This window comes from Melanerpes formicivorus, unplaced genomic scaffold (genome assembly GCF_026170545.1).
Source record: "Melanerpes formicivorus ecotype bairdi unplaced genomic scaffold, bMelFor1.0.p_v2 SCAF_77, whole genome shotgun sequence".
Taxonomy (NCBI): Eukaryota; Metazoa; Chordata; class Aves; order Piciformes; family Picidae; genus Melanerpes; species Melanerpes formicivorus.
The window spans coordinates 855149-878271 of NW_027142429.1; the positions used below are offsets into that span (position 1 = coordinate 855149).

Genomic DNA, 23123 nt, shown 5'->3' on the forward strand with positions numbered 1-23123 from the left:
TGAAAAGAAGGACCTGGAATGTGTGCAGAGGGGACGGACAAAAGAGATTTGCATTTCAAACACAGGGAATCCCAGGCACAAATCCAGGCTGGGCAGGGACTGGCTGGAAAGTAGCCCTGAGGAGAGAGACTTGGGGGTGCTGGTGGACAAAAAGCTCAACATGAGCTCTCAGTGTGCACTTGCAGCCCGCAAAGCCAATCAGAGCCTGGGCTGCAGCAGGAGAAGTGTGGCCAGCAGGGCAAGGGAGGTGATTCTCCCCCTCTGCTCAGCTCTGGGGAGACCCCACCTGGAGTCCTGCCTCCAGTTCTGGAGCCCCTATGGCAAGAGGGATCTGGAGGTGCTGGAAGGTGTCCAGAGCAGGGCCAGGAGGATGAGCAGAGGGCTGGAGCTGCTCTGCTGGGAGGACAGACTGAAGGAGTTGGGGCTGTTCAGTCTGCAGAAGAGAAGGCTCCCAGGTGACCTCATTGTGGCCTTCCAGGATCTGAAGGGGGCTCCAGGAAGGCTGGGGAGGGACTGCTCAGGATCTCAGGCAGTGATAGGACTAGGGGGAATGGAATGAAGCTGGAGGTGGGGAGATTGAGGCTGGAGGGGAGGAGGAAGTTCTTCCCCATGAGAGTGGTGAAGCCCTGGGATGGGTTGTGCAGGGAGGTGGTTGGGGCCCTGTCCCTGGAGGTGTTTAAGGCCAGGCTGGATGAGGCTGTGGCCAGGCTGATCTAGTGTGGGGTGTCCCTGCCCATGGCAGGGGGGTTGGGACTGGCTGAGCCTTGTGCTCCCTTCCAACCCTGAATGAAACTATGAAACTATGAAACTATGATTGGGTTGATTGCAAAGACGTTAAGGGTAGGGAACCTGTGACTTGGGGGGGGGGGTGGTGCAGGGGGGGAATGCTGCATGTCACCAGCAGGCAGAATTCATCTTGTTTTCACTTGCAGGAACAGAGAATGCCAGGGGCTGGAAGGGACCTCTGGAGATCTTCCAGTCCAAGCCCCCTGCCAGAGGAGGATCACCCAGGGCAGCTCACACAGGACACATCCAGGCAGGTTTGCAGCCTGTGTGCAGCCTGCTCCAGGCCTCCAGCACCCTTCACTTAAAGAAGTTCCTCCTCATCTCTGCTGGGACTTCTTGTGTCCAAGTCTGTGCCCATCACCTCTTGTCCTGCCACTGGCACCACTGAAAGATAACTGGTCCCATCCCAGCCCTCCCCAGAGGCCGCAGCAGGGCTGGCTCCAGCCTCTCCATACCCATCACAGAGGCCTCAGGATGCAGCACTTGGACACCAGCAAGGAGAAGATGGCTCTGGGCAGGCCAGCAGCGACAGCCAGCAGCAGGCTCCATGCCTGCAGCCTCCCAGCAGAGCAGCCAGGGGCAGCCCCTGCAGGGCTGAGGGCAGGAGACCAGAGGAGCTGGGGGGAAGCTCTGCAGCTGGCACACCCAGGCACCTGGGCACTGCTTCCACAGAGCAAGGCAGCAGCTGGCAGGGTTACAGGGCAGAGAGAGCAGCCTGGCATGGCTGCTGAGGGAGCTGGCACCTCCTACAGCAATCTTGGGCACACCACTGAGGTGGCACCGGTTCTGACCCCTGGCACTGCAGGTCTGAGTTGGTACAGCAGAGACATTTGTGCCATGGCCACTTGGGTGGCTGCCAGCGTGGGAGGCCAAGGGACAAGACAAGGCCTGGCTCCAGCAGGCAGAGTGAGCCAGGCAGGATGCCACAGGGCTTCCTGTGACACACAGAGGATGCTGATCTGGCTCCAGGGGCAGGGCTGGGCTGTCCTCTGCTGCCAGGCTCCTGCCACAGTGAGGCAGGAGAGCAGCCCAGGCTATCACAGGCATGGAGTGCCAGGGGCTGGAAGGGACCTCCAGAGATCATCCAGTCCAAGCCCCCTGCCAGAGCAGGGGCACCCAGGGCAGGGCACACAGGAACACAGCCAGGGGGGGCTGGAATCCCTCCAGAGGAGACTCCACAACCCCTCTGGGCACCACCCATCACCTCACAGTGATGAAGTTCTTCTTTATGTTCCTGCAGCACCTCCTCTGCTCCAGCTTGCCCCCAGTGCCCCTTTGTCCTGCCCTTGGACATCCCTGAGCAGTTATGGATGTGTTGCCCAGCTTGCTCCTGCCCAGCACACAGGCAGCAGCACCTGAGTGTTTCTGGGGGCCCTGGCTTGCAGTGGGAGAGCTGAAGCCCACCTGGGCCACCACCAGTGCTGCCTGATTCTGCAGGGGGGTGGCAGCCCCCCCAGTCTGCAAGCCCTGAGGTCTGTATCCTTGTTAAAGCCCAGGACAGGCAGCCTGGAAGGCACAGCTCAGCAGTTCAGGGAGGCAGCCTCCATCCTAATTAAGCCCAATTAGGCTTGCAGAGATTAGGATGCTTTAGAAGGACCTCACAAACGAAGTGCTGAGCACCCTGCTGCCCACAGGGGCCCCACAGCAGCCTCTCAAAGGCAGACATTTGCCACTTTTCCTCTGGGCAGTCACTGCTCTGCAGGTCTAGCCCAGCTGGGATCAGGGAGTTGGACTCAGTGGTCCTTATGGGTCACAGAATCAGGGTCACAGAACTCAGGGGTTGGAAGGGACCTCCAAAGCTCACCCAGTCCAACCCCCCTGCCAGAGCAGGGTCACCCGGAGCAGGGCACACAGGAACACAGCCAGGGGGGGCTGGAATCTCTCCAGCTTGTGCCAACTTGAGCTGCTCTGTGACTCCATGATCCCTCAGCCTGCTGCCCACAAGCTCTGCAGCAGGAGGCTGCTGGAACACTGCAACAGGCTGCCCAGGGAGCTGGCTGGGGCTCCATCCCTGGCCAGGCTGGAGGGGGCTCTGGGCAGCCTGCTCTAGTGGAGGTGTCCCTGCTGACTGCTGAGGGGGACTAAGGACTTTCAGAGGTCCCTTCCAACCCAGACTAGGGTTCTGTGCTCCCCGCTGGCACACAGGCCCACTGGAGCTGCAGTGCCAAGCACCCTGGTGACACTGGGTGCCCAAAAGAGCTCCTGCAGAGCAGCAGCAGCTCCTCAGCCCAACCTGCACAGTCTGCAGAGGACAGCTGCCCAAAATCAGCTCCAAGACACCAGCCTCCAGTGGGGGTAAGTGCATGATGCAGGTCACAGACAGCTCAACAAACAGCAGCAGCTTCCCACGCCTCATGGCATCACCCAGGCAGCTGTTCCACCACCACCACCTCCAGGGAAGGCATTCTCCTGGCAGGAGCCCTCAGGGGATGCTCCTAGCCAGCCTGATCACCCCTGGAGCTACTGTCAAGCAAGCAACTGCTGAAGAGCTACAGTTTCAGACTGCAGCTCATGGGCAGAGGGTCACAGAACCATCCTAGAATGCCTCAGGATGGAAGGGACCTCAGAGATCATCTACTCCAACCTCCTGCCATGCCCAGGGACAGCTCTCCACTCGACTCAGCTGCCCAAGGCCTCATCCAGCCTGGCCTGGAACACCTCCAGGCAGGAGGCAGCCACAGCCTCCCTGGGCAGCCTGTGCCAGAGTCTCCCCAGCCTCACACTGAAGAACTTCTTCCTCAGCTCCACTCTAACCTTGCTCTGCCTCAGCTCCAAACCCTTCCCCCTTGGCCTGGCTCCAGACCCCCTCAGGAGAAGTCTCTCTGCAGCCTTCCTGCAGGATCCCTTCAGCTCCTGGCAGCAGCTCTGAGGTCCCCCTGGAGCCTTCTCCTCTGCAGGCTGCACAGCCCCAGCTCCCTCAGCCTGTGCTCCCAGCAGAGCTGCTCCAGCCCTGGCAGCATCCTTGTGGCCTCCTCTGGCCTCCCTCCAGCAGCTCTGTGTCCTTCTGCTGGGGTCAGCTCAGACTCACACAGCTCAGGCTGCTGCATCTGTCACAGAGCTTTCTGCAGCTGGGGGCTGTGTCTGTGCTTGCTCTTGTGGTGTTTCAGCCACCACCAGGAAGGACTCTGCTGTTTTATGGGATCTCAGGGAATCCACAAGGTTTTGCACAGGCTGTTTCCAAATACCACAAAGCCAGCATGCCACTGCCTGACCACTGCAGTCTGCTCTGGGAGCAAGCAACCTGCCAGGCTGGAGGCAGCCTCTTGTACCTGAGCTGGGGGGAGCTGAGCCCAGGGCCTGGCAGGGCCATCTGCAGGGATCATCCTCCTCCCCCCAGACACCCTGCACAGCTGCACAAGTCTCAGGGCTCCCTAAGCTACAGACAACACTTCCAACAGCAGCCAGCAGCTCACTGTGCCTACACCATGTCTCAGGTTTAAGGAGTGGGAGAGATGCTCTTCACCCCCTCCCACAGGAGTAAAGCAAAGCACTCCACAGCAGGCTGGGGAGAATGGAAGTGGCAGTGGCAGCATTGCTCACAGCAGCCCAAGAGCAGATACAAGACACAAATCCACAGCCCCCCAAAGGCCTTCACAGTCCAACTCCCCCCAAACCAGGCCAACCCCCAGGCCTCAAGTGCTGCCCCCTGCCTCTCTCCCCCCCACACCAAAGCCAAGTGACACAGCTGAAAGTTCAGCCCCAGGCTGCTCCAGACCCCACTCCCCCACATCAGCAGGGATGAGGGAGCCTGTGCCAGGGAAGGAGCAGGGAGAGGGGAAGGGGCTGGGCAGCCTCTGCTGCTCCCTCCTAAAGGGCAGATGCAGGCACTCTGGGAATGAAACCCTCTCTGGCCCACCCCTGGCCCCCTCCATCCTCTGGAGGTCTGAGCTCCACGCTTTGAGTTCCTTCAACCCAGCACAGCTCAGAGTCATCACTCCTCCTACACCACCCAGGAGCCCCAGCAGACCCCAGGAGCTCGCCCAGAAGGCTCTGAGCCAGCCTGCCCTGAGCTGCTCAGCTGCTGCCTTTGCTCCTCAGAGCAAGGCCTTTCCCAGCCAGATTGGCAGTTTCTCCTTCCTCTCTTCAAGCTCTGCTAAGAGGAGAGAGGTTGAAGCTGGGAGCTGGTTTCTGTGACAGCCCTGGGAAGGGCTGGGTTTCAGGCTGTGACTGCAGCAAACCCAGAGTGAAACTGGTCAAGAGGTGGAGATCTGAGCTAACACAGTCAACACTTCTTCTTAACAACAATCCACAGCTCCCCAGTGCCAGGCATGGTCTGGAGCCACCAGGCAGCAGGGGCAGGAACCCACTTGAGAGCTTCTGGAAGAATGCATGGAATAACAAACCACAGCCCTGAAAAAGCCCTGAACCTAATCAGAGTATCACAGCATCAGTCAGGGGTGGAAGGGACACGAGGATCAGCCAGTCCCAACCCCCCTGCCATGGGCAGGGACACCCCACACTAGATCAGGCTGGCCACAGCCTCATCCATCCTCAATCCTCCTACCAAAGCAATTATCAGGACCCCAGAGCCACAGTTCAGCTGGGGGTACCATGGAGGCAGCATGTGTCCCAGGCAGGGAGCACAGCCACACGCAGCCTGCAGCGCTGCCCCATGCCAGGTGCCCCCAGCTCAGGCAGGCGAGGCTGCGGCTGCAGCCCCTCTGCTCCTCTGGCCAGCAGCGCTCCTGAGGGATGTCTGCACCCTCCCAGCCCCCTCCCAGCCCCGCAGGAGGGATGCCCAGGTTCAAGCAGGACTCTTGGGGGCCAAGGAGAAGCTGCTGAGCGCGAGGCCCCGGGAGCGGGAGCGGAGCCGGCGGCGCGGCGCGGCGCGGAGCAGCCTGCTCCTACCTGGCAGCGGCTGAAGACGTCTGCCGGGGACACCCGGACATTGAAGTGCCTCAGAACCTGCAGGGCCTGGTCCTTGGCCTTTGCTGAGCAGTCGACAGACAGGCACCTCCCCTCTGCCACCTGGGACCGCAGCTTCAAAAGACAAGTTGTGAAAGGCAGGAGGGAGGAGGTGAGGCCATGGCTGTGACCCAGAGTCACCCAACCCCAGCGTGGGCTGCTTGGGAAAGCCCTGCCAGGGCACCCAGCCCAACCACTCTCTCCCTCTGCCAAGGCAAACCCTGCTGTGCCTCGAACATCTCCAGAGATGGGCATTCAGCCTCCAGCCCGGGGAGTCTGCCCCAGGGCCTGAAAACCCTTCCAGGGAAGGAGTTTCTCCTACCACCCAACTTGAGGCCATTTCCTCTCACCCCGTCCCTGGGTGCTAGGGAGCAGAGCCCAGCCCCCACCTGCCTGCAACCTCCTTTCAGGGAGCTGGAGAGAGCAGTGAGGTCTGCCCTAAGCCTTCTTCACTCCAGCCTGAACACCTCCAGCTGCTCCTCCCCAGCCCTGTGCTCCAGACCCTTCCCCAGCTGGGCACCTCCAGCAGCCCAGTGGAGCTCCCTGGAGTGAGAGGCTCCAAAGTGAGCACAGCACACGAGGGGTGGCCTCAGCAGTGCTGAGCACAGGGTGCCCATCCTTCCCCTGCTGGCCACACCACTCCTGACCCAAGCCAGGATGCTGTTGGCCTTCTTGGCTACCTGGGCACACTGCTGGCTCCCATTCAGCTGCCCTGGTTGAGGCTCAGCCAGCAGCCAAGACCCCTGCAGCTGCTCACACAAGTATCTCCACTCCCTTCCCTTGGCTGGATGGGAAGGAGAACTGGGAGGAAAGAAAGGCAAAGCCTCTGGAAGTGTTTGGAGTATTTGTGTCTGCAGGCTGAGGTCTGACCTGACAAACACCACTGCTGACTTCCCTCTGGGCCCTGGCTCCGGCAGCCCTCAGACTCCTGAAGTGCTGCAGCTCTTCATGGAGCCACCCAAGTCCCCTTCAGACTGCAGTCTGGAGGTGTGGTGCTGGCAGGGGCAGCAAGAGGGAACTGGATTTGGTCACAGCCTGCACATGAAAGCTGGCCAGGTGCCACAGGGTGTGCAAAGCCACCCGGAGGGAGATGGTGTCCAGTGCAGCTCTACCACCTCAGCTCTTCCAGTGGGGGGGCTTCAGCTGCAGCTCACTGCTGGCAGTGCTGAATGGCTGCTGGGGGCAGTGCCTCAGTGTCTGTCCCACACTCACAGAGAGATTGTGTCTGGGAACAAGCAGGGGGGGCTCCAGACACATCCTTAGCAACATCAGAGGCTGCAGACCCTCCCCTGTGGGGCCAGGCTGGGAGAGCTGGGGCTGTGCAGCCTGGAGAAGAGAAGGCTCCAGGCAGACCTCAGAGCAACCTTCCAGTACCTGAAGGGCTCCAGGAGAGCTGGGGAGGGACTCTGGCCAAGGGCTGGGAGTGCCAGGCCAAGGCAGATTGCTGCACACTGGGAAGCAGATCTTTGCCTTTCACAGTTCAAGCTTTGCCCAGCCAGGTTCTGCTGGATGCTGATTTACCTCCTGCACCATGGAGAGGAGCAGAGCCTGGGCAGGGAGCCCAGGGCCTGCCAGAGCTGCAGTGCCTCAGTGTCTCAGCACAGGGCAGTTTGCTCCAGTGCTCAGCTGGGCAGTAGGAAAGCAGCAGCCTGCACTCTGCAAGTCCTCCAGGCAGCTCCTTGAGCAGCTGGGAGCTGTTCTGCTGGTAGCTGCCAACAAAGGAGCCCTGTGCCCTGGCTCCTGGGCAAGGCAGGAGGGTTTCACTCTTCCAGATGAATTCCTGGGCAGCAAGAAGGTGCAGCAGGCTCCAGAGCCCTGCAAGCACTGAGTGACAGCTTCAGCATGCTGTGATTTGAGGGGTGGCTCAGGGGGGGGCTGGGAACACCTCCTGCTGAGGCTCAGCCTGGGGCCTGCTCTGGGTTTTTGGTCTAGCTACAAGAAGACAAAACCTCCTCAGCTGCCACTGGGCCTCATGCTTGGTGGGTTCCATTCTCCCTCCTCCAAGCCTGAAGGAACTTCTCTAAGTGTTGAAGCTCTGTCAGTGTGGAGCCAGCCAGCAAACAAGAACCTCTGTGAGGACAGACCTGGGAGCCAAGCTGCCTCTCACCTGCCAGGGAGGCCAAACAGAAGGACTTTGTTCTGGGCTGCTTGGCTTTGATTTCCACCCCCAGTGGACAGCAATCCCTCTCCCCCCTGGTGCAGCACTGAGCAGAACCAAAACCTCAGCTCGAGCCTTGGCCACGCACAGCCACCCCCTGGAGGCCCTGCATGGAGTGTTTAGTGCAGACACCCCAAAAAGCTGCCCCCCCCAGCTGCCCTTCCTCACTGCACAGCCCAGGGCAGGCAGGGAGGCAAGGCCAGAGGCAGGCTGCAAGCTCTGAACACTCACAGTCTGAAACGGCAGCCCCGAGGTTAAGATGACTCTTCCCTCCTGCCGGGCAATCTGCAACAGACAGCAAAGCAGAGTGAGCAGGGGCTGGAGAGAGCCTGCAGCCCCTCTGTGCCCCCTGCCAGGGACAATGAGCAGGGGCTGGAGAGAGCCTGCAGCCCCTCTGTGCCCCCAGAGACAATGAGCAGGGGCTGGAGAGAGCCTGCAGCCCCTCTGTGCCCCCTGCCAGGGACAATGAGCAGGGGCTGGAGAGAGCCTGCAGCCCCTCTGTGCCCCCAGGGACAATGAGCAGGGGCTGGAGAGAGCCTGCAGCCCCTCTGTGCCCCCAGGGACAATGAGCAGGAGCTGGAGAGAGCCTGCAGCCCCTCTGTGCCCCCAGGGACAATGAGCAGGGGCTGAGACACCCTGCAGCCCCTCTGTGCCCCCTGCCAGGGACAATGAGCAGGGGCTGAGACACCCTGCAGCCCCTCTGTGCCCCCTGCCAGGGACAATGAGCAGGGGCTGGAGAGAGCCTGCAGCCCCTCTGTGCCCCCAGGGACAATGAGCAGGAGGTGGAGAGAGCCTGCAGCCCCTCTGTGCCCCATGGACATTGAGCAGGGGCTGGAGAGAGCCTGCAGCCCCTCTGTACCCCCTGCCAGGGACAATGAGCAGGGGCTGGAGAGAGCCTGCAGCCCCTCTGTGCCCCAGGGACAATGAGCAGGGGCTGGAGAGAGCCTGCAGCCCCTCTGTGCCCCCTGCCAGGGACAATGAGCAGGGGCTGGAGAGAGCCTGCAGCCCCTCTGTGCCCCCAGGGACAATGAGCAGGGGCTGAGACACCCTGCAGCCCCTCTGTGCCCCCTGCCAGGGACAATGAGCAGGGGCTGGAGAGAGCCTGCAGCCCCTCTGTGCCCCAGGGACAATGAGCAGGGGCTGGAGAGAGCCTGCAGCCCCTCTGTGCCCCAGGGACAATGAGCAGGGGCTGGAGAGAGCCTGCAGCCCCTCTGTGCCCCCTGCCAGGGACAATGAGCAGGGGCTGGAGAGAGCCTGCAGCCCCTCTGTGCCCCCAGGGACAATGAGCAGGGCCTGAGACACCCTGCAGCCCCTCTGTGCCCCCTGCCAGGGACAATGAGCAGGGGCTGGAGAGAGCCTGCAGCCCCTCTGTGCCCCAGGGACAATGAGCAGGGGCTGGAGAGAGCCTGCAGCCCCTCTGTGCCCCAGGGACAATGAGCAGGGCCTGAGACACCCTGCAGCCCCTCTGTGCCCCCCACCAGAGCAGAGTCAGCAGGGGCTGGAGGCCTCCAGCCTTCCTCTGAGGTTTGCACCTTCAGCAGGCCAAGGCCCTCTGGGGCTGGGGGAGCAGCACAGTGCTGACAGCAGCAGCAGCTCAAGGTATGGCTGGCTCCCTGCATGTCCCCCCCTGCCAACCCTGCCTTGCTTCAGATGCTGGAACAAGCTGCCCCTGCATCTGCACTGCAGAGGGCCCAGGGACTGAGCCTCCTTCACACAGTCACATCAGAACCCTTTCTGGCTCTTGATTTCCATTGGCTCAGACCAGCTCTGCTCCCCCCAGGCTGCTTCACAAGGCAGCCAGCACTGCCCCTGCACAGCAAGGCCCAGGGGAGAGGAGAGAAACAACCCCAGCAGGTGACCTGAGCAAAGCAAGGCACCAGCCAGGGGCCTGCACCAGCCAGGGGCCTGCACCACCAAGTGCCCTGCACCACCCTGTGCCCTGCACCACCCAGTGCCCTGCACCATCCACTGCCCTGCACCATCCTCTGCCCTGCACCATCCACTGCCCTGCACCACCCAGTGCCCTGCACCATCCACTGCCCTGCACCACCCACTGCCCTGCACCATCCACTGCCCTGCACCACCCAGTGCCCTGCACCACCCAGTGCCCTGCACCATCCACTGCCCTGCACCATCCTCTGCCCTGCACCACCCTGTGCCCTGCACCATCCACTGCCCTGCACCATCCACTGCCCTGCACCACCCACTGCCCTGCACCACCCAGTGCCCTGCACCACCCACTGCCCTGCACCATCCACTGCCCTGCACCACCCACTGCCCTGCACCATCCTCTGCCCTGCACCACCCAGTGCCCTGCACCACCCACTGCCCTGCACCATCCTCTGCCCTGCACCATCCACTGCCCTGCACCACCCAGTGCCCTGCACCATCCACTGCCCTGCACCACCCAGTGCCCTGCACCACCCTGTGCCCTGCACCATCCACTGCCCTGCACCACTCACTGCCCTGCACCATCCTCTGCCCTGCACCATCCTCTGCCCTGCACCACCCAGTGCCCTGCACCATCCTGTGCCCTGCACCACCCTGTGCCCTGCACCATCCACTGCCCTGCACCATCCACTGCCCTGCACCACCCAGTGCCCTGCACCACTCACTGCCCTGCACCATCCTCTGCCCTGCACCACCCAGTGCCCTGCACCACCCAGTGCCCTGCACCACCCACTGCCCTGCACCACCCAGTGCCCTGCACCACCCAGTGCCCTGCACCATCCACTGCCCTGCACCACCCAGTGCCCTGCACCATCCACTGCCCTGCACCACCCAGTGCCCTGCACCACCCTGTGCCCTGCACCATCCACTGCCCTGCACCACTCACTGCCCTGCACCATCCTCTGCCCTGCACCACCCAGTGCCCTGCACCATCCCCTGCCCTGCACCATCCCCTGCCCTGCACCATCCACTGCCCTGCACCACCCAGTGCCCTGCACCACCCAGTGCCCTGCACCATCCACTGCCCTGCACCATCCTCTGCCCTGCACCATCCTCTGCCCTGCACCATCCACTGCCCTGCACCACCCAGTGCCCTGCACCATCCACTGCCCTGCACCACCCAGTGCCCTGCACCATCCACTGCCCTGCACCATCCTCTGCCCTGCACCACCCAGTGCCCTGCACCACCCACTGCCCTGCACCATCCTGTGCCCTGCACCACCCACTGCCCTGCACCACCCAGTGCCCTGCACCATCCTCTGCCCTGCACCATCCACTGCCCTGCACCATCCACTGCCCTGCACCACCCAGTGCCCTGCACCATCCTGTGCCCTGCACCATCCACTGCCCTGCACCACCCCCTGCCCTGCACCATCCTCTGCCCTGCACCATCCTGTGCCCTGCACCACCCACTGCCCTGCACCACCCTGTGCCCTGCACCATCCACTGCTCTGCACCACCCAGTGCCATGCACCACCCACTGCCCTGCACCATCCTCTGCCCTGCACCACCCACTGCCCTGCACCATCCACTGCCCTGCACCACCCAGTGCCCTGCACCATCCTGTGCCCTGCACCATCCACTGCCCTGCACCACCCCCTGCCCTGCACCATCCTCTGCCCTGCACCATCCTGTGCCCTGCACCACCCACTGCCCTGCACCACCCTGTGCCCTGCACCATCCACTGCTCTGCACCACCCAGTGCCCTGCACCACCCTGTGCCCTGCACCATCCACTGCCCTGCACCACCCACTGCCCTGCACCACCCACTGCCCTGCACCATCCTCTGCCCTGCACCACCCTCTGCCCTGCACCATCCACTGCTCTGCACCACCCAGTGCCCTGCACCACCCAGTGCCCTGCACCATCCTCTGCCCTGCACCACCCAGTGCCCTGCACCACCCAGTGCCCTGCACCATCCACTGCCCTGCACCATCCACTGCCCTGCACCATCCTCTGCCCTGCACCACCCAGTGCCCTGCACCACCCACTGCCCTGCACCATCCTGTGCCCTGCACCACCCACTGCCCTGCACCACCCAGTGCCATGCACCACCCAGTGCCCTGCACCATCCTCTGCCCTGCACCATCCACTGCCCTGCACCATCCACTGCCCTGCACCACCCAGTGCCCTGCACCATCCACTGCCCTGCACCATCCTCTGCCCTGCACCACCCACTGCCCTGCACCATCCTCTGCCCTGCACCATCCACTGCCCTGCACCACCCAGTGCCCTGCACCACCCACTGCCCTGCACCATCCACTGCCCTGCACCACCCAGTGCCCTGCACCACCCACTGCCCTGCACCACCCAGTGCCCTGCACCACCCAGTGCCCTGCACCATCCACTGCCCTGCACCATCCACTGCCCTGCACCACCCAGTGCCCTGCACCATCCACTGCCCTGCACCATCCTCTGCCCTGCACCACCCACTGCCCTGCACCACTCACTGCCCTGCACCATCCTCTGCCCTGCACCATCCTCTGCCCTGCACCACCCAGTGCCCTGCACCATCCACTGCCCTGCACCACCCTGTGCCCTGCACCATCCACTGCCCTGCACCATCCACTGCCCTGCACCACCCAGTGCCCTGCACCATCCTCTGCCCTGCACCACCCACTGCCCTGCACCACCCAGTGCCCTGCACCACCCAGTGCCCTGCACCACCCACTGCCCTGCACTACCCTGTGCCCTGCACCATCCACTGCCCTGCACCACCCAGTGCCCTGCACCATCCACTGCCCTGCACCACCCACTGCCCTGCACCATCCACTGCCCTGCACCACCCAGTGCCCTGCACCACCCACTGCCCTGCACCACCCAGTGCCCTGCACCATCCAGTGCCCTGCACCACCCACTGCCCTGCACCATCCACTGCCCTGCACCACCCACTGCCCTGCACCACCCAGTGCCCTGCACCACCCAGTGCCCTGCACCATCCACTGCCCTGCACCACCCAGTGCCCTGCACCATCCACTGCCCTGCACCACCCAGTGCCCTGCACCATCCACTGCCCTGCACCACCCAGTGCCCTGCACCACCCAGTGCCCTGCACCATCCTCTGCCCTGCACCATCCACTGCCCTGCACCATCCTCTGCCCTGCACCACCCAGTGCCCTGCACCATCCACTGCCCTGCACCACCCAGTGCCCTGCACCATCCACTGCCCTGCACCATCCTCTGCCCTGCACCACCCTGTGCCCTGCACCATCCTCTGCCCTGCACCATCCTCTGCCCTGCACCACCCACTGCCCTGCACCATCCACTGCCCTGCACCACCCACTGCCCTGCACCACCCAGTGCCCTGCACCACCCACTGCCCTGCACCATCCACTGCCCTGCACCACCCAGTGCCCTGCACCATCCACTGCCCTGCACCATCCTCTGCCCTGCACCACCCACTGCCCTGCACCACCCACTGCCCTGCACCACTCACTGCCCTGCACCATCCTCTGCCCTGCACCATCCTCTGCCCTGCACCACCCAGTGCCCTGCACCATCCACTGCCCTGCACCACCCTGTGCCCTGCACCATCCACTGCCCTGCACCATCCACTGCCCTGCACCACCCAGTGCCCTGCACCATCCTCTGCCCTGCACCACCCACTGCCCTGCACCATCCACTGCCCTGCACCATCCTCTGCCCTGCACCACCCAGTGCCCTGCACCATCCTCTGCCCTGCACCATCCTCTGCCCTGCACCACCCACTGCCCTGCACCACCCACTGCCCTGCACCACCCAGTGCCCTGCACCACCCACTGCCCTGCACTACCCTGTGCCCTGCACCACCCACTGCCCTGCACCACCCAGTGCCCTGCACCACCCACTGCCCTGCACCACCCAGTGCCCTGCACCATCCACTGCCCTGCACCATCCACTGCCCTGCACCACCCAGTGCCCTGCACCACCCACTGCCCTGCACCACCCAGTGCCCTGCACCATCCACTGCCCTGCACCACCCAGTGCCCTGCACCACCCACTGCCCTGCACCACCCAGTGCCCTGCACCATCCTCTGCCCTGCACCACCCACTGCCCTGCACCATCCACTGCCCTGCACCACCCACTGCCCTGCACCACCCAGTGCCCTGCACCACCCAGTGCCCTGCACCACCCAGTGCCCTGCACCATCCTCTGCCCTGCACCACCCACTGCCCTGCACCATCCACTGCCCTGCACCACCCAGTGCCCTGCACCATCCACTGCCCTGCACCATCCACTGCCCTGCACCACCCAGTGCCCTGCACCATCCCCTGCCCTGCACCATCCACTGCCCTGCACCATCCACTGCCCTGCACCACCCAGTGCCCTGCACCATACACTGCCCTGCACCATCCACTGCCCTGCACCACCCACTGCCCTGCACCACCCAGTGCCCTGCACCATCCACTGCCCTGCACCATCCTCTGCCCTGCACCACCCACTGCCCTGCACCACCCACTGCCCTGCACCTCCCAGTGCCCTGCACCACCCAGTGCCCTGCACCATCCACTGCCCTGCACCACCCACTGCCCTGCACCACCCACTGCCCTGCACCATCCACTGCCCTGCACCACCCAGTGCCCTGCACCATCCACTGCCCTGCACCACCCACTGCCCTGCACTACCCTGTGCCCTGCACCATCCACTGCCCTGCACCACCCACTGCCCTGCACCACCCAGTGCCCTGCACCATCCACTGCCCTGCACCACCCACTGCCCTGCACCACCCAGTGCCCTGCACCATCCACTGCCCTGCACCATCCTCTGCCCTGCACCACCCACTGCCCTGCACCATCCACTGCCCTGCACCATCCTGTGCCCTGCACCACCCACTGCCCTGCACCACCCACTGCCCTGCACCATCCACTGCTCTGCACCACCCAGTGCCCTGCACCACCCAGTGCCCTGCACCATCCACTGCCCTGCACCATCCTCTGCCCTGCACCACCCAGTGCCCTGCACCATCCACTGCCCTGCACCACCCACTGCCCTGCACCACCCACTGCCCTGCACCATCCACTGCTCTGCACCACCCAGTGCCCTGCACCATCCACTGCCCTGCACCACCCACTGCCCTGCACCATCCACTGCCCTGCACCACCCACTGCCCTGCACCACCCAGTGCCCTGCAGGCTGCAGAGCTGTCCCCAGAGGGATGCTCTCTCCTCTCCTGGGCGAGAAGGTGGTGCTCCTGCAACAGCCCCGAAGCAGACACAGAGCTGATGCTTCCTTTGCAGGCTGTGAAGAACATCCCCATTAGTTTCTCACCTCCTGACCTGCAGCCCACTGCTGCTCTGAGGTGTCCTGTCCTGCAGGGAGAGCTCTCTGCTGCACTCTCAGGGGTGCTGTCCTGCAGGGAGAGCTCTCTGCTGCACTCTCAGGGGTGCTGTCCTGCAGGGAGAGCTCTCTGCTGCACTCTCAGGGGTGCTGTCCTGCAGGGAGAGCTCTCTGCTGCACTCTCAGGGGTCCTGTCCTGCAGGGAGAGCTCTCTGCTGCACTCTCAGGGGTCCTGTCCTGCAGGGAGAGCTCTCTGCTGCACTCTCAGGAGTCCTGTCCTGCAGGGAGAGCTCTCTGCTGCACTCTCAGGGGTCCTGTCCTGCAGGGAGAGCTCTCTGCTGCACTCTCAGGAGTCCTGTCCTGCAGGGAGAGCTCTCTGCTGCACTCTCAGGGGTCCTGTGCTGCAGGGAGAGCTCTCTGCTGCACTCTCAGGGGTCCTGTCCTGCAGGGAGAGCTCTCTGCTGCTCTCTCAGGAGTCCTGTCCTGCAGGGAGAGCTCTCTGCTGCACTCCCAGGGACTCCTCACCCACACTTCCGACCTTGGCAGGGGGTGAGAGACACTTCCCAGCCATTTGGTGCCCACAGGAGGTACTAATTCTGGAGCTGCAGCTCTTCACAGGGATGAAAGTGTGACTGATCTCCCTACAATTAGATGACATCCCCCCTCCCTCCCCTTCACCCCCTCCTGCAGGAGGCAAACAGTGTCAGGGACAGAGTGGCAGAAGGGTTCCCATGTGAGCAGCTCTCAGCTCTGCTCCTGCTGGCACTGGGGGCTGCCCCTTCCCTGCCTGGGGTTCTGCTGGAAGCTGTCACATTTCCCACTGCTTCCAGGTGTGTGTCACAGAGCTCTCTCTTCTGGGAAGCTCTCTCTGCATTGCTCTTCAAGCCTGGCAGGAGGAGGCATGATGGACTCAATGCCCTCATCCAGATCATCAGTGAAGATGTTAAAGAGCACAGGGCCCAGCACTGATCCTTGGGGCACAGCACTGGTGCCTGGCTGCCAGTGGTGGTGAATGGTGCCACATCCAGCTGGCAGCCAGTCACTAGTGGTGTGCCCCAAGGATCAGTGCTGGGCCCTGTGCTCTTTAACATCTTCACTGATGATCTGGATGAGGGCATTGAGTCAGTCATCAGTAAATGTGCAGATGACAGCAAGCTGGGGGCAGGAGTGGAGCTGTTAGAGGGCAGAAGGGATCTGCAGAGGGACCTGGCCAGGCTGGGCAGATGAGCAGAGGCCAAGGGCAGGAGATTGAACACATCCAAGTGCCAGGTGCTGCACATTGGCCACAGCAACCCCAGGCAGTGCTACAGGCTGGGGTCAGAGTGGCTGAGAGCAGCCAGGCAGAGAGGGACCTGGGGGTGCTGGTTGATGGTAGGCTGAACATGAGCCTGCAGTGTGCCCAGGCAGCCAAGAGGGCCAATGGCATCCTGGCCTGCATCAGGAACAGTGTGGCCAGCAGGAGCAGGGAGGTCATTCTGCCCCTGTACACTGCACTGGTTAGGCCACACCTCGAGTCCTGTGTCCAGTTCTGGGCCCCTCAGTTTAGGAAGGAGGTTGAGCTGCTGGAATGAGTCCAGAGAAGGGCAACAAAGGTGGGGAGGGGTCTGGAGCACAGCCCTGTGAGGAGAGGCTGAGGGAGCTGGGGTTGCTTAGCCTGGAGAAGAGGAGACTCAGGGGTGACCTTATCACTCTCTACAACTACCTGAAGGGAGGCTGTAGACAGGCTGATGATGGCCTCTTCTCCCAGGCAGCCAGTACCAGAACAAGAGGACACAGTCTCAGGCTGCGCCAGGGGAGGTTCAGGTTGGATGTTAGGAAGAAGTTCTACACAGAGAGAGTGATTGCCCATTGGGATGGGCTGCCCAGGGAGGTGGTGGAGTCGCCGTCATTGGAGGTGTTCAGGAGGAGACTTGCTGGGGTGCTTGGTGCCATGGGTTAGCTGTTTGGGTGGCTTGGATTGGTTGATGGGTTGGACACGATGATCTTGAAGGTCTCTTCCAACCTGGTTTGGTTTATTCTAATAAAGGTTTATTCTAACTTGGGATCAGAGTCCTGTGGCACTCCCCAGAGAGTCTGACAGCACCCAGGCAGGGCACAGCAGGACAAACCAGCCCAAGGTCTCTGAACTCCCTCCTGGAGAGCTACTCTCTTAACACCCACTGGACCTATGGCAACATGAAAGGAGGGGGAGAAGGCTCTGGAGGCACAAACCCTGCAGAGTCAGCTGAGCAACCCTTTTGCCCTCTCCCATTTTGACCTTCCAGGTAGCTGCTTCCCTCCCTCGTTGTGCAGTCACTCTTTGGCTGCCAGTTCTGCCACTGAGAAAGCCTTTGGCAGCAGCTTCCACAGCATCCTCCCACAGGACAAATTCCCAGGTCCCCTGCAGAGCAAACCCTTCCTCTCAGCAGAGGAGAAAACCTCCAAGGAGAGGAACCTTGGGGCGGTGGCAGCAGGCAGCCCTTGCTGCAGGCAGTTTCCCCACCTGCAGCTGGGGTTCCTGAAGAGCCCTGCCCACACAGCACCCTCACAGCGCCCTCACAGCACCCAGAGAGCCCCAGGAAGGCACCAGCAGAAGACCACCCCAGCTGGCAAGGGCAGGGAGATGTGAAATTCCTTCAGATGTGCGCTTCAGGGCGAGCCTGAGGAGGTCACAGCTGGAATGCTCCCCTCTGACTTCCTGCAGCCAGGGCTAATTAGTGCAGGCTTGATAAATGCCCTTATCTAAATGGCTCTGCAGGGACAGGCAAGGCCCATCACATAAAAGAGGAGGAAGGCAATAACTCTTGCAGCATGTTTTACTGCCTCTGCAACAGCAACTGGGAGCAGCCTGCAGAGCCAGGCAGGCCGTGGGAGAGCAGGCAGCTGAGCACAGCCGGGCAGGATTCGTGCTGGAGGAGAGGGCACAACTCCTTTCCCTCCAGAAGGACTAACAGGAGGCAGCACTGGGCCCGTGCAGGAGCTGTGTGCTCAGAAGAGGGAGATCAGAGGGGCAGGAGAAGCAGGGCAGCCTGTTGGGGGTGAGGGACTCGTGCTCCATCCCCGGCGCTGCAGAGGGCACTGGCCTGGGTTTCACATCAGCTGCAGAGATGCTATCAGCTTCCTCTGGGACCTCTGGCAGAGAGCACTGCCTAAGAACTTGGTGTTAGCCTTCAGCCCTCAGCCTGCCTGGCTGCTCAGCCCCCTCCTCCTGCAGGGAGCAATGAACTCAGATGAATTACTGCAGCAGAGAGCTGGCAGGGCAGTGACTGCTGAGAGAGGGCAGACAGCCTCTGTGCTTCCAGGCCAGCCCCAGGGCCAGGACGACTCCTGACAACCTAAAGGATGCTGAACTGAGGCCAAAGGAGGCTTCAAAAGCAGCAGCACCAGGCTGGAGGCTGGTCCCTTCCAGCCTGCCAAGCCCATGCATGGCATGTGCTGGGCACTGCCACATGTCCTTGAGGAAGCCAACTGCAGTGTTCCCTCGGCAGGGCAGCAGCCCAGGAGAGGCTGTGACCCTCCCCACGGTGGCAGAGGTCACACAGAGATCCTCAGCCTAGGCCAGGGCCCAGCTCAGGCAAAAAGGGAGCAGACAGAGAGCATCTGCTCCAGGAGGGGTGCTGGAAGAGCACCCAGACAAGGACCTGGAGAAGTGGATCACAAACCTCAGCCCAACCCTGAAGGCCCTTACCTTGTCTCAGGCCATTTTAAAACAGAGAAGAAAGCAGGAGCTTGGCAGCTGTGCCACTCTCAGCCCAGCCCTGCCATGCCCTCACCCTGCTGCTGGCACTGCAGCCCCAGCCTGGTGTTCAGCTGGCCTCAAACCCAGCTGCAGTCACTTCCTGATGTGGTCCTCAAGCCCCACTCAAAACCAGTGACCCAGCTCTGCTCCTCAGTGCAGACCCAGCTCTGCTCCTCAGCGCAGACCCAGCTGGATCAAGGTCTCCAATCAGCAACATCCTTCTGCTGCCCAAACTTCAGAAGTGAAGTCTTGACCTGAGGAGTTCTTCACCTGTCCTCTGCCAGCTTGCTGTGCAGGCTGCTGAGAGGCAGGAGGCTGCAAACCTGCACCAAAGCCATGGCAGGAGGCATCCACAGCTGAGAGGAGAGCAGGGCTGAGATCCCTCCCTGACATGAAGCTCTGCTCACTGCAGGGTTGGAAGTCTCCTTTGTGTGTTCCATGGCTCCAAAGCAGAGCAGGGCAACTGAGATGCAGGCATTGCTCATCCACACCTGGCTCTCCTCTCCCACTCTCTGCTCCACCTGGGCTTCTGGGGCAGGAGCTGTGACCCTGCAAGGGAACATTCTCCACCCTGGGAGCTGCAGAGGGCCTCTTCTGCCAGGCTGCTCAGGAGACACCAGGGCTTGTCTTGGGGTGCAGATTAGTCTGAGGTGAGGATGGTGTCACAGTCTCACAGTATCACCAAGGTTGGGAGACCTCAAAGATCACCAAGTCCAACCTGGCACCACAGACCTCATGACTAAACCATGGCACCAAGTGCCACATCCAATCCCCTCCTGAACACCTCCAGGGATGGGGACTCCACCACCTCCCTGGGCAGCACATTCCCAGGGCCAATCTCTCTTGCTGGGAAGAATTTTCTCCTCACCTCCAGCCTAAACCTCCCCTGGCACAGCTTGAGACTGTGGCCTCTTGTTCTGGTGCTGCTTGCCTGGGAGAAGAGACCAACCCCCACCTGGCTCCAACCTCCCTGCAGGGAGTTGGAGAGAGCAAGAAGGTCTCCCCTGAGCCTCCTCTTCTCCAGGCTAAGCAACCCCAGCTCCCTCAGCCTCTCCTCACAGGGCTGTGCTCCAGACCCCTCCCCAGCTTTCTTGCCCTTCTCTGGACACCTTCAAGTCTCTCAATGTCCTTCTTGACCTGAGGAGCCCAGAACTGGACACAGGACTCAAGGTGTGGCCTCAGCAGTGCTGAGCACAGGGCACAAGGACTTCCCTGCTCCTGCTGGCCACACTGCTCCTGCTGCAGGCCAGGATGCCCTTGGCCTTTTTGGCCCCCTGGGCACACTGCTGCTTTTGAAGGCCAAGAGCACAGCCATTAGAAACCAATGCCCAGCTCCACTGAAGGAACCTTGAGACTCCACCAAGCCTCTTCTTAGGATGCAGTGCTCTAAGAGACCCCCAGAATTTCTTACAAGCTTCTGCTCTGCTCTGGAGTGATGCAGTCCTGGAGGGCTGCACAGTGCTGAGGACTGCAGGCTGTGCTCTGCTCTGGAGTGATGCAGTCCTGGAGGGCTGCACAGTGCTGAGGACTGCAGGCTGTGCTCTGCTCTGGAGTGATGCAGTCCTGGAGGGCTGCACAGTGCTGAGGATTGCAGGCTGTGCTCTGCTCTGGAGTGATGCAGTCCTGGAGGGCTGCACAGTGCTGAGGACTGCAGGCTGTGCTCTGCTCTGGAGTGATGCAGTCCTGGAGGGCTGCACAGTGCTGAGGACTGCAGGCTGTGCTCTGCTCTGGAGTGATGCAGTCCTGGAGGGCTGCACAGTGCTGAGGACTGCAGGCTGTGCTCTGCTCTGGAGTGATGCAGTCCTGGAGGGCTGCACAGAGCTGAGGATTGCAGGCTGTGCTCTGCTCTGGAGTGATGCAGTCCTGGAGGGCTGCACAGTGCTGAGGACTGCAGGCTGTGCTCTGCTCTGGAGTGATGCAGTCCTGGAGGGCTGCACAGTGCTGAGGACTGCAGGCTGTGCTCTGCTCTGGAGTGATGCAGTCCTGGAGGGCTGCACAGTGCTGAGGACTGCAGGCTGTGCTCTGCTCTGGAGTGATGCAGTCCTGGAGGGCTGCACAGTGCTGAGGACTGCAGGCTGTGCTCTGCTCTGGAGTGATGCAGTCCTGGAGGGCTGCACAGTGCTAAGGACTGCAGGCTGTGCCCTGCTCACCTGGTGAACCATCTGAGGCTGCTCACCACTGCTCTGACTCTGCTCAAGTGCACAGAAGGAGGGAGGACTACTGAAACTTTCCCACCTCTGCCCCATTGCCCAGCTAGGGGGCCCAGAAGGTAGGTCTGAGGTTCTGTGCAAAGAGAAGCTTGCAGAAGACAGGCTGGAAGGCCTGGCTGGGAACACAGCAGGCTCAGGATGTGACTTAAGTGAGGAAAAATGCCTGGCTGGAAAGGGAAGGTTGCTGGTAGGAGTGAGCACAGAGTGAGCACAGAGGCAGGGGGTGAGTAACTCAGCTGGTGGCACCTGCACAGCCAGGAGGATCAGAGAGATGGAATCTCCACACTCTTTACCAGAGGGAGAAGGCTCTGGGGAGACCTCACAGTGTGACCTTCCAGTACCTGAGGAGGGCTACAGGAAGGATGGAGAGAGACAGTTTCTAAAGGCCTGCAGTGATAGAGGAGGGACAATGGCTTCAAACCAGAGCAGAGCAGATTGGGATTGGAGGGGAGGAACAAGTTCTGCCCCAGGAGGCTGCTGGAACACTGCAGCAGGCTGCCCAGGGAGGTGGCTGAGGCTCCAGCCCTGGAGATACTCAAGGTGAGGCTGGAGAGGGCTCTGGGCAACCTGCTCCAGTGGAGGATGTCCCTGCTGAGTGCAGGGGTTGGACTGGGTGAGCTCTGGAGCTCCCTTCCAGCCCAGCCCAGGCTGTGATTCTGTGAGTTCCTTGGGATGGGGTCAGGAGCCCCTGCTGAGGAGTGGCTGAAGCACAGAGCCCTTCTCAGCAGAAGCCACCCTGCAGGGAGCCAGGCTGGGGCCAGGAGGCCCATGCCCAAAGCTTCCTCCCCAGGGGCAGCACAGGGTGAATGCCAGCACTTGGCCAGAGCCTGCTGAGGGCAGGTAAAGGATCCTGCCCAGCACATCTGGTGCAGCCTCTGCCCCCAGCTGTGCACCTCCTTTGCCAAACACTGCTGTGCATCCTGCTGCAGCAGCCAGGACATGGTCAGCACACAACACAACCACCACTGCCAGCCAGCAGGGAGAAGGCCTGGGAGATGCCCTGGGAGATGCCCTGCACCTGTCCTTGGGCACAGGGCTGCTCTTCCCATGCTGCTCGTGGCCAGAGCCTGAAGTGTGCTGGTCAGGGTTGGAGTTTTTTCACCTCCAACACGAGGGGAGACTTAACCAGAGGAATTTCCAGGGTGAGTTTCCTCTCTGACTGGTTTTCTGCTGGCACTCAGGACAGGCAGCTTCTAAGCACTCCCTTCCCCAGTCAGCTCCTCATTAAAGACCACTAAATACACAGAACACAGACTGGTGTCACACAGAACCATACAGCATGGGGAGGGCTGGAAGGGATCTCTGGAGCTCACCCAGCCCAAGCCCTGCTCCAGCAGGGCACCCACAGCAGCCTGCCCAGGAGCACAGTGCCCAGGGGGGGTTGGAAGCTCTCCACAGAAGGAGACTCCACAACCTCTCTGGGCAGCCTGCTCCAGGCCTCCAGCAGCCTCACACCAAAGAAGTTTCTCCTCCTGGGTTCCAGTCTGTGCCCAGTGCCCCTTGTGCTGTCCCTGGGCACCACTGAGCAGAGCTTGGCCCCAGCATCTTGCCCCCCACAGCTCCTTTAGCTCTTGCTGGGCATTGCTCAGCTCCCCTCTGGGGCTGCTCTTCTGCAGGCTCTCAGCCCCAGGGCTCTCAGCCTCTGCTCCTCCCAGAGCTGCTCCAGGCCCCTCAGCATCTTCCCAGCCTCCCCTCCTGTGGTTCCCTCTCTCTCTTGAACTGTGGAGCCCAGAACTGGACCCAGGACTCCAGATGTGGCCTCAGTGAGCCACAGCGGCTCAACAGGGACAAGCAGGTGGGGGCCACCACGCCTGGAATCTGAGGTCCTGCTCTCACAGGGCAGCAGGACTGAGACTGCAGATCTGGCATGAGAAACTCACAGGATGACCTCTGCCCAGGACAAAACATTGGGCCAGTAACAGCAGCATGGCACCAAGCAGGCCACAGGCTCCACATGCAGCCTGGGCATGGGCTCTGCCAAAGCAGGCACTGCCAGGTGTGTGGCACAGGAAAGAAACCCAACCCACTGCTGCCCCTGCCCAGCCTCCAAAGCTCCCAGGCTCCCAGGTTTGGTCTGAAATAACAGAGGGGGAAGGACAAAGCCCCATGTGCCCACAGGCACCTGAAGTCACCCAGGAG

General features: G+C 62.0%; 1 protein-coding gene across 1 annotated transcript in view; it reads right to left on the minus strand.

The window, feature by feature from the left end:
* The window catches only part of EXD3 (exonuclease 3'-5' domain containing 3), a 454860-nt gene that overhangs the window by 203308 nt on the left and 228429 nt on the right, over nt 1-23123 (minus strand). The window contains exons 20-21 of the mRNA XM_068164114.1: nt 8081-8134; nt 5635-5766 (exon numbers count right to left, since the gene is read on the minus strand). Coding sequence (XP_068020215.1) covers nt 5635-5766; nt 8081-8134 — 186 coding nt within the window. The remainder of the gene's footprint in view (nt 1-5634; nt 5767-8080; nt 8135-23123) is intronic.